The 16,837-nt window shown below is 43.3% G+C and overlaps 1 protein-coding gene across 1 annotated transcript in view; it reads left to right on the forward strand.

The window, feature by feature from the left end:
* syngap1a (synaptic Ras GTPase activating protein 1a) overlaps window positions 1-16,837 on the forward strand; it is a 62,243-nt gene that overhangs the window by 25,068 nt on the left and 20,338 nt on the right. The window contains exons 10-17 of the mRNA XM_063186164.1: window positions 917-1,118; window positions 2,673-2,866; window positions 4,246-4,441; window positions 8,064-8,229; window positions 8,937-9,108; window positions 9,878-10,124; window positions 14,514-14,768; window positions 15,703-15,933. Of these exons, the coding sequence (XP_063042234.1) occupies window positions 917-1,118; window positions 2,673-2,866; window positions 4,246-4,441; window positions 8,064-8,229; window positions 8,937-9,108; window positions 9,878-10,124; window positions 14,514-14,768; window positions 15,703-15,933 (1,663 nt within the window). The remainder of the gene's footprint in view (window positions 1-916; window positions 1,119-2,672; window positions 2,867-4,245; window positions 4,442-8,063; window positions 8,230-8,936; window positions 9,109-9,877; window positions 10,125-14,513; window positions 14,769-15,702; window positions 15,934-16,837) is intronic.

A 16,837-nucleotide genomic window follows, 5' to 3' on the forward strand; every position in this document is an offset into this window, starting at 1 on the left:
TGTAAATTCCTAAGCCGAGATAAATGAGCTCTGTTGTTTTAATTGCGTACTGATTACAAAGCCTAGGACAAGTTTTAATATCTCCCGAAACAGCTACTGCTTATGTATGCCAAAAGTGTGGGTCCCCTCTGGCATCACGGTTATGCAACTCTGCATTGTCATCCATATCCAAAAATATGGCTGGGATACAGAATCATAGATTGGTATGGCCCAAAATCCACAAATTCTATTTTGACCTAGTTTTTTCTGTTCCATTCACATACTAATCCACAGACTGTCGATGTTGAAAAGACAGCGAGCCTTGCAATAGCTATTCCATTTCATTGCACTTCACATCTACATATAAATAGAAAAGACATTACAATAATTGCTAGTAATTGCACAGAAGTACAATTTAATATGCAAAATAGCCAATCGTTTCTGAAATAGTAGGAGTCAAGTGTTGTCCATTTCCATGGAAATGTTTCATTGTCCTCTTTCTCTTCCTGTCTCCATTTCTCTCTATCTGTCCTTTTTTATGTTGTCCTCCATTTTGTCTTTCGCCACTTTCACTGCCTCCCATTCTGGACTCCTGTCTCCATCCTGTCATTTTTGTTCTCTCTCTGTCTCTCTTTCTTTCTTTCTCTCTCTCTCTCTCTCTCTCTCTCTCTCTCTCTCTCTCTCTCTCTCTCGCTCTCTCTCTCTCTCTCGCTCTCTCTCTCCTTCCTGCTCTTCTTCCTTCTCCCTCTCTCCTCTCCTCTCCTTCTCCCTCTCTATCTCTGCCTTTCCCCATCTCTCTCTTGTTCTCTTCCTGACCTCTCTTCCCTCTCCAATTATCCACCCCACACACACACTTTCCTCCCTTCCTTTCTTTTCTCTTCCTCCCACACGCTTCTCTTTGTATCCCTCTTCTTTTTTCTCTCTCTCTCTCTCCCAGGTTCGGGGGTAAGGAGGACTACATGTGTTTCATGAATGAGTTCCTGGAGATGGAATGGGGCTCCATGCAGCAGTTCCTCTACGAGATCTCCAACGTGGACTGTGGCAGCAATGCGTGCCCCTTCGAGGGCTACATCGACCTGGGCCGCGAGCTCTCCGTACTGCACAGCCTGCTCTGGGAGGTCATGGCTCAACTAAGCAAGGTGATGGTGATATTCGGATTTAAATGGAAGTGCAATGTAAACTCGTCAGTAAATAACTTTTTAATTTGGAATTAAAACAATCATGGAAACGTAGCCATTGTCTTGCTGGGAAACAAATTACAGTGAATTGCTTGGCCTACGTAGTAGCTAGGGTGTCGGTAGCGATTTAGCAATGTGTTTGAACGTAGCTCACGTAGTGAACGTAGCTTGTCTTCCACTATTCTGAATTTTTTTACGGAAATTAACCTACTCCAGTGAAATAAAAGTGATATGTCAATGGAATGTGGCCTCTGAAGATGGCTGAATTGTGTCCCCAGTTCAACACTTCATTGCACGCTTTTCCAACGATAAGCATGTGCTTAGATGGTGCAATTCCGTGCAGCAGTCAGTGCCAAATTGGTGTACTCTCACAGTTGCCAAATTAGTTTTCTTGGTTCCAGGCTTTAATGGCTCAGTCTACCTGCAAGACTACTGCCATGCCTTCTGCGGTATGGGACTACTGCACTCAGAGGCGATTCTAGGGTCAGATGGGGGCCCAAGCGAAAATGCAAAAGAATGAACGTTTGAACCAAAATCACCACTACTGTGATAAAGTATGGGCTGTTATCCACTATCTAGGGGCTTGGGGGCCCCAAGCGGTTGCCTGCCTTGCCTGGTGGCAAGACGCGCCTCTGACTGCACTGTTAACCACCCAATCCAGAGCTACCATATTATGGTCGCCAGAGGAGCGTCTTGCCACCAGGCAAGGCAGGCAACCGCTTGGGGCCCCCAAGCCCCTAGATAGTGGATAACAGCCCACACTTTATCACAGTAGTGGTGATTTTGGTTCAAATGTTGATTATTTTTGCATTTTCGCTTGGGTCCCCACCTGACACTAGAATCGCCTCTGATGGTCGCAATCATACAGTAGTAGTAGATCATTATAATAGTGTAATAAAGCAATGGCAATGACGTAGCGCAACAACCGAGTATTGTTCATTTGCTTATTACAATCACTCTTCTTGGAAGAAAGGATACAATGAAGAGAAATATAAGTCTTTTGGGTTGATATTGATATTGAGCAATGAGTTCAATTTGCTGATGAGAAGTTCTAGTTTTTTTCTGTGAAATGTAGTGTAAACTGGAATATTGTTGCATTGGATTGCCCATCACTGTGTTTTAATAATGGACTCTAACAAGGTGTCATGTTCACTAACCGAGGATTTGGTCATTGGAGCTCTGTGGTTAACTGGATAACTACTGAAATGGTCGTAAATAAATCCTTAATTGTCAGTTTTCACTTAAATTTATTTTGCGTTCCTTAGCAAGACATGTTTAAAGGAACAGTCCACTTCACTTCAGGAAATCTCTCATATGTAGTTAAGCCCTGGAAGAATATGAGAATACTTAAGATTGTTTCTCTATGTGTTTGCATAGCCTAGTTTAACAGTATAGCCATATTAAGCGTCTGCAGTCCTATGCTATGAATATGCACCATTGAGTTCTAATATACAATCAATGATCTGCGCTGTTCATTTTTGTGACATCTCTGAATGTTTGGTCTGCATGCCGCAGGACGCCATTTTGAAGTTGGGCCCGTTGCCTAGGCTACTGAATGACATCAGTGTGGCACTGCGGAACCCGCAGCTGCATCGGCAGGCCACCCAGCAACCGGAGCAGAGGCCGCCCGACCGCATGATGACGCGACCAGGCTTCAACCACATGGTCTCCTCTGACTTCCAGAGCCTCATGATGCGCGACCTCAACAGGTACGCACATACACACATACATGCACGCAGGCACGCAAACATGCGCACACACACATACACACACACACACGCGCCCGTGCACACATACGCACGCGCACACACGCACGCATACACACGCGTGCATATACACACGCGCAGACACACACACACACACACACACACACACACACACACACACACACACACACACACACACACACACACAGAGACACACACACACACACACACCTGGTTATGCCTCCACAGGGACAAACACACACACACACACACACACACACACACACACACACACACACACACACACACACACACACACACACACACACACACACACACACACACACACACACACACACCCTCACACACACACACACACACACACACACACATGGTTATGCCTCCACAGGCACACACTCACCTGGATAGACCAGTGACTCAACAGATACACACTAAACACTCATCTGAATATGTCAATGATACAGGACTCCAACAGGTATGCACACATGGATAAATTTGTGATATAGTACGTAGGGCATGGCCAGGAATAGGCTACTTACTAGGGCTGTAACGATATTGCATCGAACCGAGAAATCGTTATACAAAGACTCATAATACTGTATCGTGATACAAGGAGGCAGTATCGTGATAAACCCTTTCAAAGTTTTGACACCCATCAGTCCAGAAAACTACCACATGATATGAAGTGATGGTGCTTCCAAGCTTCAAATCATCATCATTATTATCAAACCGTAGGTCAAAAATCGTGATACAAACCGAATCGTGAGTTGAGTGTATCGTTACAGCCCTACTGGTTATTCAAGAAGAATTACATACAGTAGATAGATAAGATATATAGGATATGCTGTATGATGGCAAATTTATGAGGTTGAGCAAGAGACAGAAAAACATGCAATGACACAGGATTCTTGTTTTTATTGTTCTTGTATTTATTAACCCATTGATGCTGGATGTTGCATTACGCAACATTGACCCTGGTGCTTGGGGCTCCATGACGCAACATTAGGGTCATGAGATGAGACGATTTTATGAAAAGTCTTTGTATGTTCGAGCTGACCAAACACATTCGAATGCAAGATGAAGGTCTTCACGTTTAAATGCAATTTATTGCATGTTTTTATGTGCTTCAAAGGCTAAGATATTTAGGTTTTAATAGGCTGAGGGCAACCATTCTTAACAAGGGTTGAGGCATTCAGCACCCTTTTTTGCAGGTGCTTTAGGCCTCAGTGGATTAATTTGATTGGCTGCTGGCAAATTTATGAGGATGAGCAAAAGACAGAAAAAACATGCAATGACACAGGATTCTTGTTTTTATTGTTCTTGTATTTGCTAATTGATTGTGTCTGGCATCCTCCCACCAGCTCCATAGACATCTCCCGGCTGCCTTCGCCCTCCTCCGGCCTCCCGTCGGCGCTGGCCCACATGGGCATGGGTCCGTTTGGGGAACGGGACCCCCGCATGTCCAAAGACCTGTTCTACGTGACCCGGCCGCCGCTCGCCCGCTCCAGCCCAGCCTACTGCACCAGCAGCTCAGACATCACCGAACCGGACCAGAAGGTACATGTTCAAGAGAGTCCTTGTGCACAATTCCTCAGGAAGGCAGGTGCAGGTGTGAGGCAGGAGAAGGCGAACAATGAACAAAATTCAAAAGACACCGCACATTGCTTACTATTCTTTTTGTTGCTTTATTTTTTGGAGCGACGAAAAATACAGTAAGAAAAAGAACAGTAAGCAGTGAGCGGTGTCTTTTGAATTTTGTTCATTGTAGGGGAGGCCGGGGTAAGATGAGCCACGAGGTAAGATGAGCCACCCCCTTTTTCTCGAAAATGGTTTCATTCTAAGGTGGTGGAAATCCTTTTCTAACACCTGTGAAAAAGCATGTGCCAAATTTGGCAAGAGAGATATTTGTGAAAATGTTTTTTTTTTGCTCTTTAAGTGAATTCCATATTCAAAACATGTATGACTTAGAGAAAACAAAAGTAGAACAATTTCTGGTCTCATCATATCTGAAATGTGACTTTATGAGCTACTATATGAGTGATATTTAAAGTCTTTTGGCACTTTTATGATAATTTTCTAAGCATTTATTGACATAATTTTGGCATCGGGGTAAGTTGAGCCTTTCGAGACGGGGTAAGTTGAACCGCTTATCCTAATGGGATGTATAATGGTTGAACACCATGTTATGATATTTGCGCATAACCAGATAATTTCTTTCATATCATACCCAGGTGAGTTGAGATGAATGACTTAATGCATGTTTCAGCCAACTCAAACAATAATATTTACTTTTTTTCTACATTGCACTCTACATTGTTTGCCATTGTAGGCCTATTCAATCAAAGCAGTAAAGGCCCACGATATGTATTTTTGTTGGCATAGTCCTGTTGCTTTAGTTGTTTTATTTCACAGATTCATTAGTTACACTTGTTATAATAAATAAAACTTGTTTAGCTGACATTTTTGCCTGGGCTCATTTTACCCCAAGCAGTGGCTCATCTTACCCCGTACGGGGTAAGTTGAGCCACCTGAAAAAAAAAAAAATTAAAAGGCAATATCATTTTAACCATGACAGTTTATCGATTAGTTTTTGCTCTAATAGTAACAGGACACTTTGAAATTTGGTATGATGTGAACATTTTAATTTTTAACCAAATACGCCTTCATCGCTTGGTTGTGACGAAAAAAGTAAAAAGTTGCTCATCTTACCCCGGTCTCCCATACCGTACTTTACATTGCATTGCATGCAGATGCTTTTGTTCAAAGTGACTTGCAAAGAGGATATTCAAGCAAGTACAGAGTGTTGAGTCAATACAGAGTACAGCAGTATGCACATAGTATACATAGTATATATATAGTATTAGTGTACCGGTATATACACAGCAGTACTGTATGTATTGTACTACAGTGGTGAAGATGCCAAAAAAAAGGCTTCGGCTGAAACGTCTGTCTGTTTGTCATGCTAATCCACTAAAAATAGATGGCGACAGATCAGCTTTTCTACAAATAGTTTACCGTTCCAGTTGCTCGCACCTGAACCAGTGCACCAGTGCACTTCCTAAAAAATTGTGTTGTACTAGTGGACAGAGGTATGCATCTCAGGTTAAAAAAGTAAAAAGGCCTGCCATGTATTTGTTCCGCGTGATTCACTGAGCTTTAGTTAGATCACCTGCATTGAGAGCACAGGCAGATGCAATAGGTACATGGAAGGACTTTTGCCTTCTCAGTCCAGTTTGTTCGCCAGCTGTGGGTGGCTTGTTCACCTTAGGTAGCAATATTATAATATAATAATACATTATAATAATATGATACATCAGCAGAAATATTTTTAACACACACATACAGTATCCAACCATCATATACATATATGTGTATCTGAGGTGATCCTGCGCTAGTCCACCACTCTGGGCTCCAATCCGCCACCTACCAGTTAACTGTCCAATTCTGGCATGGGAGGCACAGCAAGATACCGCTGAGCTAAAGATCCAGAGTAATAGCCTAGCATGTATGAGGTTTCGGGAGGGAGGTTTACTGACATTCTATGCTGAACTCTGCTAATTGGCATCCGTTACATATGCATCTATATACATGTGTTTATGATGTAGAAGGCATAAAGACCACACAGTGCCACCCGGTGGTGTGGCACAGACAGAAAGAGGGAACTCATGAGAGTTTTTCTTAGACCTTGAGGCCAGCATGCAGTAGATGCTTCTGCATCTCTGTACTCATAACATTACAGGCAGTCATGGGTAAGCGGTTATGGTGTCAGGTTGCCGGTTCGACTCCCAACCTGCCAGGTTGGTGGGGGTAGTAATTTACCAGTGCTCTCCCCCATCCTCCTCCATGAATGAGATACCCCACTGCACTGCTTCCCATGGGGTGTCGTTTGGGGCTGCTCCCTTGCATGGGTGAGGCATAAATGCAATTCAGTGTGTGGCGTGGAGTGACTGATGTGTCGCAATGGCAATGGGAGTTTCCCAGGTGGGCTTTCATTAGGCTATGAAGGTGCCTTGAGGTGGCTTTCTACAAATCCGAAACTTTTCTGTGTAGCACTTCAACCCTCTGTATTTTCTCTGCCTATTGTGCGAGAGCCCCAACTACCATTGGGTCCCCAAGTGTAATCAATCAATGAGCAACTGATCAGCAGACCTGGTGGTACTGTTCTATTGGAAACAAACGCAAGCAGGAATGGTGCAGGAATGTACATTTTGTTGTTTTTAAAGTGCTTGAGGATGTGGACATATCTCTAGAAGACAAATTGAAAACTTTCAGCACATCAGTACAGTAATCTTCCTTTCAAGTGCATGGCGTAAACAACATCTGAGAAATGATCAAGCAATTTTGTGTCCTAACTCATTCTTTCTCGCTGACCTCAAGGAGCAATTTGCATGGATATTGGACAGCACTGTGTTTTTGAAGAGCCATGTGTCACGTAATTCATTTATATTACAGTAAAGCTACCTTTTGTTTAAAAAAAAAAAGCGCTTTGATGAGCGTCTAGTTCCAGACAGTAAGATTGCAATACATGTAGGCTGCTTTTCCTATGATGCCCCCAAAGCACAGAGGTGATATAAGCAAACCTCGGGAGTATTCGCTCGCAATCATCTTCAGCTCATTAACCAAAGAGCTCATCAGGAGTTTAAACTTGCAGGCTGTTAAATTGGAGACAAGCAATGATTACACTTTTTTGATGGAGCACGCTCGCTGTGTTCTGCAACTTGCACTGTTTGTTTATTTCAGGTTTTTTTTGTTAGTTTTGTTCTAACGAGTGTGCATGATTGCATGAGTGTGTGTGTGTGTGTGTGTGTGTGTGTGTGTGTGTGTGTGTGTGTGTGTGTGTGTGTGTGTGTGTGTGTGTGTGTGTGTGTGTGTGTGTGTGTGTGTGTGTGTGTGTGTGTGTGTGTGTGTGTGTGTGTGTGTGTGTGTGTGTCTATGTGCAAAAGCGTGCAGTATGTTTGTGCACATCTGTGTGTTTTGGTCACCTCTTCTCAGGTCCTCAGTTTGTCTGAGTGGCTGTATAACCGTTGTGCGCACCGTTAAAATTGTGCGCGCCAGTATGCAAAAAGTGGATGATGTTATACGCAACAAGTCGAAGAAGTAAAATGTGTAAGAGGTTGTAAAAAAGTGAAATATATGTGTACGTGCATGTGTGTGTGCTTTTCCTGTCACCTCCTCTCAGGTGCTGAGCGTGAACAAGAGCGTGTCGATGATGGACCTCCAGGACTCGCGCATGAACAGCATCTCCAACCTCCACTCGGAGGGCATGGGCATGGGCCTCAACTCCTCCCAGGCCTCCCTGGCCGGGCTGGGCAGCTTTGGGGTGCTCCGCGGGGGTGGAGGCGGAGGTAATGATAATAATAATAGTAATAACAATAATAATAATAGTGATAATTCTGATGATTATGATAACAACTTTATTTGTATGGCGCAATTCATACAAGACATGTAAGGGCCTTCGCACATTGGCTCCGACAGCACTGCGGAGCACTTTCGCTTCCGACACAATTCTGACCCCCAAACCCAATTTCACACGAACATAGTATAGATAGTCAATGGGTGAACTCGTCTTTAATCGCTTGCCGACATCAGCGAATGTCCGTGGACATCGGAGCCGGTGTGCTCAGCACTTTGTCGGAGCTGATGTGCAGAGGCCCTGAGTCTGCTACGTGTGCTTTTATAATTAGCTTAAAAGCAAGAACAACAAAATACTGTAAATAAGCCTGAAGCCTACTCTGGTACAACACATTAAAAGTAAACATTGATGTTTTAATGGTCCATGGTCCCTAATGAACTGGAAGTGATATTTGGGGTAGCCGTGGCCTACTGGTTAGAGAGTTGGTCTTTCAATCTAGGGCTTGCCGAATTGGAATCCCCCCTGACCTCTCCCACCATCTCCATCCATGGCTGAAGTGCCCTTGAGCAAGGCACCTAACCCCACATTGCTCCAGGGACTGTAACCAATACCCTGAAAAATAATAGTTGTAAGCTTTGAATAAATAAAAGTGTCAGCTAAGTGAAATGTAATGTAATGTAATATAATAATATTTGGCAGGTGGAGGAGGAGGCCGCACCTCTGCAGGCTCGGGCGCGTCCAGCATGTCACTGTCCCAGCAGCAGCAGCAGCAGGCGGCCGCCATGCACGTGCCCCTGTCCTTCCAGAACCCTCTGTTCCACATGGCTGCCGACGGGCCACTCATGCACCACATGCACCCGCACCCGCACCAGCACCAGCACCAAGGCCCTCCACAACATCTCATGCAGCCACACTCGCATCCCCCAGGTACCAACATTTCACAAAGAGTCTTTCCTTTGGTATTGATGACATTTTAATGTATTATTCAGATATGGTGATGTGGAGTGTCTGTTATTGTCTTGGAGCTGATCTTGGTTGCTTTGTTTTGCCTTTTCACCATTTCACCATCTGTGCGGTTTTAAGGTTCACTGTGTCATATTTTTAGTAGTTTATATCCAGAATTCATGCTGTCCATTCACAGGTGTTACTTACCACCACCATCAAATTCTAAGTATTCATTATGACTGGGAAAAGTGCACCTTTAAGGAGTATCGGCACTTAAAATATAATGTGCAGTGTACTGTATTTTATCAGCTGGGCCTAGCAAGATGTGGAGTAGTAGAGTACAGTAGAGTAACTTTTATTCATCCGGAAGGAAATTAAGGTAAATGTAAACACCAGGCTAACATTTTACACTTTTATCTGTTGCTGTACTGAACATAAATTAGGGACAGTGTAACACAGTATATAATATCAGAGAGGGAAGAAGTTATTTCCTCTCTGGTAATAAAATGGTACTGTACTTGCACTGTGGGGTACCTTAGGGTTAGGGTACAGGTATGCTCAGTCAGTGTTAGCACATAATATCACATGTTGATGCATCTAGACTGAAAAAGGCACCTCAAAGTGTTACCTAAAAAATGTATTATTATTTGTATGTATTTACTATTTCTGTATTTCTTATGATGAGGTCCAGGTATGCAGGGCCACCCTCCGCCCCCTCTCCTCCTGGCCCCAGAGCCCGAGAACGGGGCGGGAGGCCCGGGGGGCTACATGCCAGCGTTCGGGCGCGGCGGGTTTTCACGTAGCGAGGATATAGCGTCGCTGCGGCCGCAGAGCAGCCTGGTGCAGCCCAGCATCATCCACTCGCACAGCTACAGCGACGACTTCACACGCCAGAACCAGGACGCAGAGTACGTCCGGAGACAGCTCTCGCTGCAAGTGCAGGTACTTCACATTACATGAAATTACACTACACAACATTGCATTGCATTATATTATATACAGTAGTAGACAGTTTTATCCTGAGTGACTTGTAAACAACAGACTACCTTCACAGACTATGACCTGACTCGATGCTGTGTAGAACTTCGCAATCAAATTAGTGTAGTCTGCAGCCTCCCTACTCTGCTTACTAGCTTTTTTTTACAATTCGGAGACCTCTGGAAGATATAAATATCTGCGCGATATTGCGCGGTATCCACAATAATTAATGCCCCAATTGAAAAACAACAAAAAACGGTGTTATCCTTTAAAAACAGGAGACAATTAAAAAAAAAGCTAAGCAAAGTGAAATGACCATGTGATTTTCTGGCCTCACACATGTGAGATTCTGATCACGCATCTGCAGTTTGCCTTCATTAAGCACATGCAACAAGCCGTAAGTGAACAGTGCTACACAAAACATTCAGAACAGAGGAGGACTAATTGGGCTAAGTCGTGGAAGCCTCTTGCTTGACAAATGGTAGAGATTTGGAATGAATTATGAACATTAATAATCGCCAACAGCAATTTCAAAATGATTATCAGCATTAATAATAGCTATGAGCGCTGTTGTCAAGGTCCGTGTACTTTTTCGTTCATTCATTATTCTATTTTGGAATGAAATATGAAATTCAAAAAAGGGTGCAACTTCTTGTTTTGATTAAATCGATACAAGCAGAAATGGCTGTATTTTGTTTTCTGCATGTGTTACTTCATACCATAATAGCATTATAAAAAAATGACAACATTTTTGATCGTTTTTCAATTTGTGATATTTGGCTATTCATTTATTGAATTTCATTTGACTGACCCCTCCCCCTCTGTTTACCCGGAAGGAAAGTTTGCCGTCTGAGTCGCATCAGAAAAGGTCTAACTACCAAACGACACACAGAACAGTAGCTGGAGCCAGAGACACAACAGAAAAATAATAGAATGATGAAAAACATTTTTGCGATGTACAGGCTAGGCCTATGCGCAGCACGCGTGATGGTTAGGCCTGTATTGGAGCATGCGTCCGCCTTATAAAATAGAGATGAAGTTCCCTTTATGTTATGGACTCAACTTTATAGCCTAAATAAAGGCTAAAGTCTCTGGAATCAATAACCTATTATACCCTTTCACATGTAGTATATGCATTAGGGAGCAAACGGTCCAAAGCAGTGTTCTCACGCAAACTGTTGCGTATTCTGGCAAGTGTAATGAGCTGAAGCGCGCACTCTCCATACCAAGTTTTACGCATGTTGAATACACATTTCGCTTTGGTGTATTTGGAACATTAGTGATATTGTTGGAAAGCAATATGTCCGGGTAGATACACCTAAAGGCTTGAGATGAACTGTGAAACTGATGCTGATCGTAAGAACTGTCAATGTTCTCGATGACAGTTGGTCTACCCCTTCCCATCGAAGATATCTGTCCCGGTCGCACAGCTGCACTTCTGTTGGATTAGGACGCTATAATAGGCTATATGGCCAAATACAATCAAGTGTTAAGACCAGGCCTAAGCACATGAAATGTTGTTTCGAAAGTTAAATTGGTTGATAAGTTTAAGTAAAAAAAATAGACAGTAAATCATTCTTCTACCCCCCTCTAGGACGCCCTACTCAATGGTGGTGACGCGTATGCACATGCTTGTGGCGCTTGCTTGATATGGATAGCCTACGCAACCATCTCATGACACAAATTCCTCGCACAGTCATCACAGATCGACCACATCGTTGAAGTGTAGCAACGTACTGTATATTGCATCAACAATGCCTGCAAAGTCCGTTTGCCTACAAAGAAACCATGTAATGAAGGCTAAACCAGCCTTCCAGGATTTACTCTCAGGTCACCCGAATTCTGAATAAACAAAAGACGCAATTCAGAAGGACGTTTTTCTTTATTGCTTTTCTCTCTTTTCTAAGATTCAGCGTTTCATTTTCAGTACCTACAAAATAGCAAAATATGGCGTTTGGTTCTATTTCATAAGTGATGTTCAAGCGTAAATCATCATAAACGAGTCCTTATTCCTTTCTCGTGTGATATCCAAAATAGAATAGTGAATGAACGAAAATATACACGGACCTGTCAATCATGGCTTGATATTTTTCCATTACCGATACCATTTAAAAATGATTTCGCGTTCATAAATATTGTTGCTGGGTCCATGTACGAACCATTCGTTCTTTTGTTTTTCGATTCAGAACCAAAAAACGAAAAAACGGCTGGTTATTTCATTAGGCTATTTCGTTTTAGTGACAAACGAAAAAACAAATTTTATTTATTATTTGAAAATAACGGGTCCGTGTATATTTTCGTTCATTCATTATTCTATTTTGGATATCACACGCGAAAGGAATAAGGACTCGTTTATGATGATTTACGCTTGAATATCACTTATGAAATGGAACGAAGCGCCATATTTTGCTATTTTGTAGGTACTGAAAATGAAATGTTGAATCTTAGAAAAGAGAGAAAAGCAATAAAGAAAAATGTCCTTCTGAATTGCGTCTTTTGTTTATTCAGAATTCGGGTGACCTGAGAGTAAATCCTGGAAGGCTGGTTGAGCCTTCATTACATGGTTTCTTTGGAGGCAAACGGACTTTGCAGGCATTGTTGATGCAATATACAGAACGTTGCTACACTTCAACGATGTGGTCGATCTGTGATGACTGTGCGAGGAATTTGTGAGATGGTTGCGTAGGCTATCCATATCAAGCAAGCGCCACAAGCATGTGCATACGCGTCACCACCATTGAGTAGGGCGTCCTAGAGGGGGGTAGAAGAATGATTTACCGTCTATTTTTTTTTACTTAAACCTATCAACCAATTTAACTTTCGAAACAACATTTCATGTGCTTAGGCCTGGTCTTAACACTTGATTGTATTTGGCCATATAGCCTATTATAGCGTCCTAATCCAACAGAAGTGCAGCTGTGCGACCGGGACAGATATCTTCGATGGGAAGGGGTAGACCAACTGTCATCGAGAACATTGACAGTTCTTACGATCAGCATCAGTTTCACAGTTCATCTCAAGCCTTTAGGTGTATCTACCCGGACATATTGCTTTCCAACAATATCACTAATGTTCCAAATACACCAAAGCGAAATGTGTATTCAACATGCGTAAAACCCGGTATGGAGAGTGCGCGCTTCAGCTCATTATACTTGCCAGAATACGCAACAGTTTGCGTGAGAACACTGCTTTGGACCGTTTGCTCCCTTATGCATATTACTATGTGAAAGGGTATAATAGGTTATTGATTCCAGAGACTTTAGCCTTTATTTAGGCTATAAAGTTGAGTCCATAACATAAAGGGAACTTCATCTCTATTTTATAAGGCGGACGCACGCTCCAATACAGGCCTAACCATCACGCGTGCTGCGCATAGGCCTACTAGCCTGTACATCGCAAAAATGTTTTTCATCATTATATTATTTTTCTGTTGTGTCTCTGGCTCCAGCTACTGTTCTGTGTCTCGTTTGGTAGCTAGACCTTTTCTGATGCGTTTCAGACGGCAAACTTTCCTTCCGGGTAAACAGAGGGGGAGGGGTCAGTCAAATGAAATTCAATAAACGAATAGCCAAATATCACAAATTGAAAAACGATCAAAAATATTGTCATTTTTTATAATGCTATTATGGTATGAAGTAACACATGCAGAAAACAAAATACAGCCATTTCTGCTTGTATTGCTTTAATCAAAACAAGAAGTTGCACCCTTTTTTGAATTTCATATTTCATTCCAAAATAGAATAATGAATGAACGAAAAAGTACACGGACCATAACGGCAATGAAAAAAAGTTTGGCCTGCTATTTTTTAAATAATGAAATAACAAGCCGTTTTTTCGTTTTTTTTTGTTATTTGGTTCTGAAACGAAATACAAAAGAATGAATGGTACACGGACCTTGCTGCTTTGTTGTATTACGGTTAACTGAAACTCTCACTTGGATCAGCTTTGTTTATTCACAAAACAAAGAGTCATGAAATGATTTATGACTCTTGCGCATGAGGACATGGTTAATTGGACCTCCTGGGACCGTGTCAAACAGTATGAACCCAATTAAAGGGAGATCAAAGCTCTGACGCTGCTCTATTCAGTTTTATTTTGGGTACGGTGGGCCCTACAGTTCAATTTGCCTGTTTCCTTTTTTAATTGTTGCTCCCTCGCTTTATCTCTGTCTCTCTCTCTCAATCTTGTCTCTATGTCTCTCTCTTTCTTTCTCTCTCTCTATGCCTCTCTCTCTCCCTCCCTCTCTCTCCCCCTCCCTCTCTCTCCCCCTCCCTCCCTCTCCCCCTCCCTCTCTCTCCCCCTCCCTCTCTCTCCCCCTCCCTCCCTCTCCCCCTCTCTCTATAGAACCTCCAGGAGAACCTCCAGCAGCAGGTGTTGATGGGCATGGCCCCGTCGGGCCCTGGCACAGCGTCGGGCATGGGCACCCCGGCCTCCATCGCCACCCCTCCCACCACCATCCACCCGGTGCGCCAGGCCTCCACGGCCATCAGCCCCCTGGCCCCTCCGCCTCCCCCGCGGGTCAAGCCCCAGCCCCCCCACCAGCTGTCGGTCAGCGCCACCTCCACGCCACCCAAGGCCCGACCCCAGAGCGGCAGCAACCTGCTGCAGGTTAGTGTTGCTGTATGTGTGGGCAAGCACTTACGATACGATACGATATGATTACACTTCAGTTTTCACTTAAATTCATCTCGCGTCCCTGAGCAACACTCGCTTAAGATAGGACATACACATAACATCACATCGCAAGACTATTGCAAAACTGCCAAAAAAAAACAGAGGACACAGGCCTATACAGACATACATGCACACATACATTACATACAACCCACATAACTTGAAGATCCTACCAACATGGATTGATAACTCTATGCAGTCTTATGACTGATTTAACAAAAGAATCGATTGACGTTGCCATGTGCTTTGTGCCAGGTGCCCATTGATGATACACAAGGCAACTTTTTGAGCAATACGTCTGGGCACTGGTACATTAAGATGTTGTTTGGACTGCTTATCACTGGAACGCCTTCATTAAGAGAACTTGGATCAGCAGCAGACCATTTTTTAATCATGCGAAAATGAGGAGCCAAGCCAGCCAGCCAATTTAATTCCACTTTACAGATTCCATCTCACCTTCCAACACTAGGATTTGTTTACTCCATGTTAAGCTCATACCTTTTTTGATTTAACCAGTCGCTGCTGTTTGGTTTTGATATGCAGTATGTATTTGCTCAACTGCTAGCGTACTCGTCATTGACATTGAAACACCTTGATTTCAGAAATGTGGTGAAAAAATGAAAACTTTCAGAGAGGAAGATAGCTCACATTCTTGTACATCGTGCTGAATTTTATTTACAGAAAAAACGAAAGGCCACACTGGCCGAAACATTGTTTCTGTAAATAAAATTCAGCATGATGGACAAGAATGTGCGGTATCTTCCTCTCTGAAAGTGAAGTTGCACCTGCTACCTGCACCTCCAAACCTCTGTTGTGCGTTGGTTTCCTCTTCCAGAAAAGAAAAAGTGAAAACTGCCTTACTTTGCAGTCCCCCGAGTCCAGTTTTGGGGCACGGCCACAGCCTCGCCAACAGCTCTCGGTGAAGGACAGCCCAGCGCCGGGCCTCCCCCACCAGCCTAGTGTGGCGGCCGAGACTCCCGCCCCAGAGGGGGCGCCAGAGGGCACCACGGACACACCCAAGAAGAACCAGACGCCGGCCAAGTCCCCCCAGCAGCAGGCAGCACAGCAGTTGCTGAAGCCCTCGAGCACAGCAAAGCCGGTGAGGAGATGGGGAAAACAGCTGGTCAATTCAAGTCAAGTGTACAATAAATCTTTGTAACAGGGTTAGCACAGAAGTTTGAAATGAAGTCTCCAATGTGCAGTTTAACTCAAAAAATATTTAAAAAGACAGATAATAATCTCTCTCTCTCTCTCTCTCTCTCTCTCTCTCTCTCTCTCTCTCTCTCTCTCTCTCTCTCTCTCTCTCTCTCTCTCTCTCTCTCTCTCTCTCTCTCTCCTCTCTCTCTCTCTCTCTCTCACACACACACACACACACACACACACACACACACACACACACACACACACACACACACACACACACACACACACACACACACACACACACACACACACACACACACACACAGACACAACTAGCCTACTCATACATGAGCTGGTGTTATGGCCCTTTACATTATACATGAATACGTATATTGCTGTTGATATATTCTAAGCCCCAGTAGTCATCAAATATAATAAAGTGAATAAAACCAAATTAATACAGCTGAATCCGTCCAGCGCAACAAAGCCGGTGAGAGGAGGAGATGGCGGAGAAGTTGGTGCCATGGCATATTAAAAAATAATATTTTAGTAGTAATGTGTTTTGCCATTTGTTTAGCTATTGTTATTTCCCAAGGCAATGGCCTTTGAATATAATTCATTGAATATAACTGAAATTAATGTAACTTAAGGAGGAGATGGAGAAAACAGCTGAATGCACGCCATACCTCCAGTGGCACGCTGTAATAGTCATTGAAAAGTTAACTACCATAGTATGACAATACTATGACATAACACAGGGCCTTTAGGAATGCACTATGACTTGGTTATTGCCATTCTGATAACAGCACATTTATAACGCTGTGTCGAAATGGGTTAATACAACATTTTCAGCCTGATCT

Source organism: Engraulis encrasicolus, chromosome 20 (assembly GCF_034702125.1).
Source record: "Engraulis encrasicolus isolate BLACKSEA-1 chromosome 20, IST_EnEncr_1.0, whole genome shotgun sequence".
Lineage (NCBI taxonomy): Eukaryota > Metazoa > Chordata > Actinopteri > Clupeiformes > Engraulidae > Engraulis > Engraulis encrasicolus.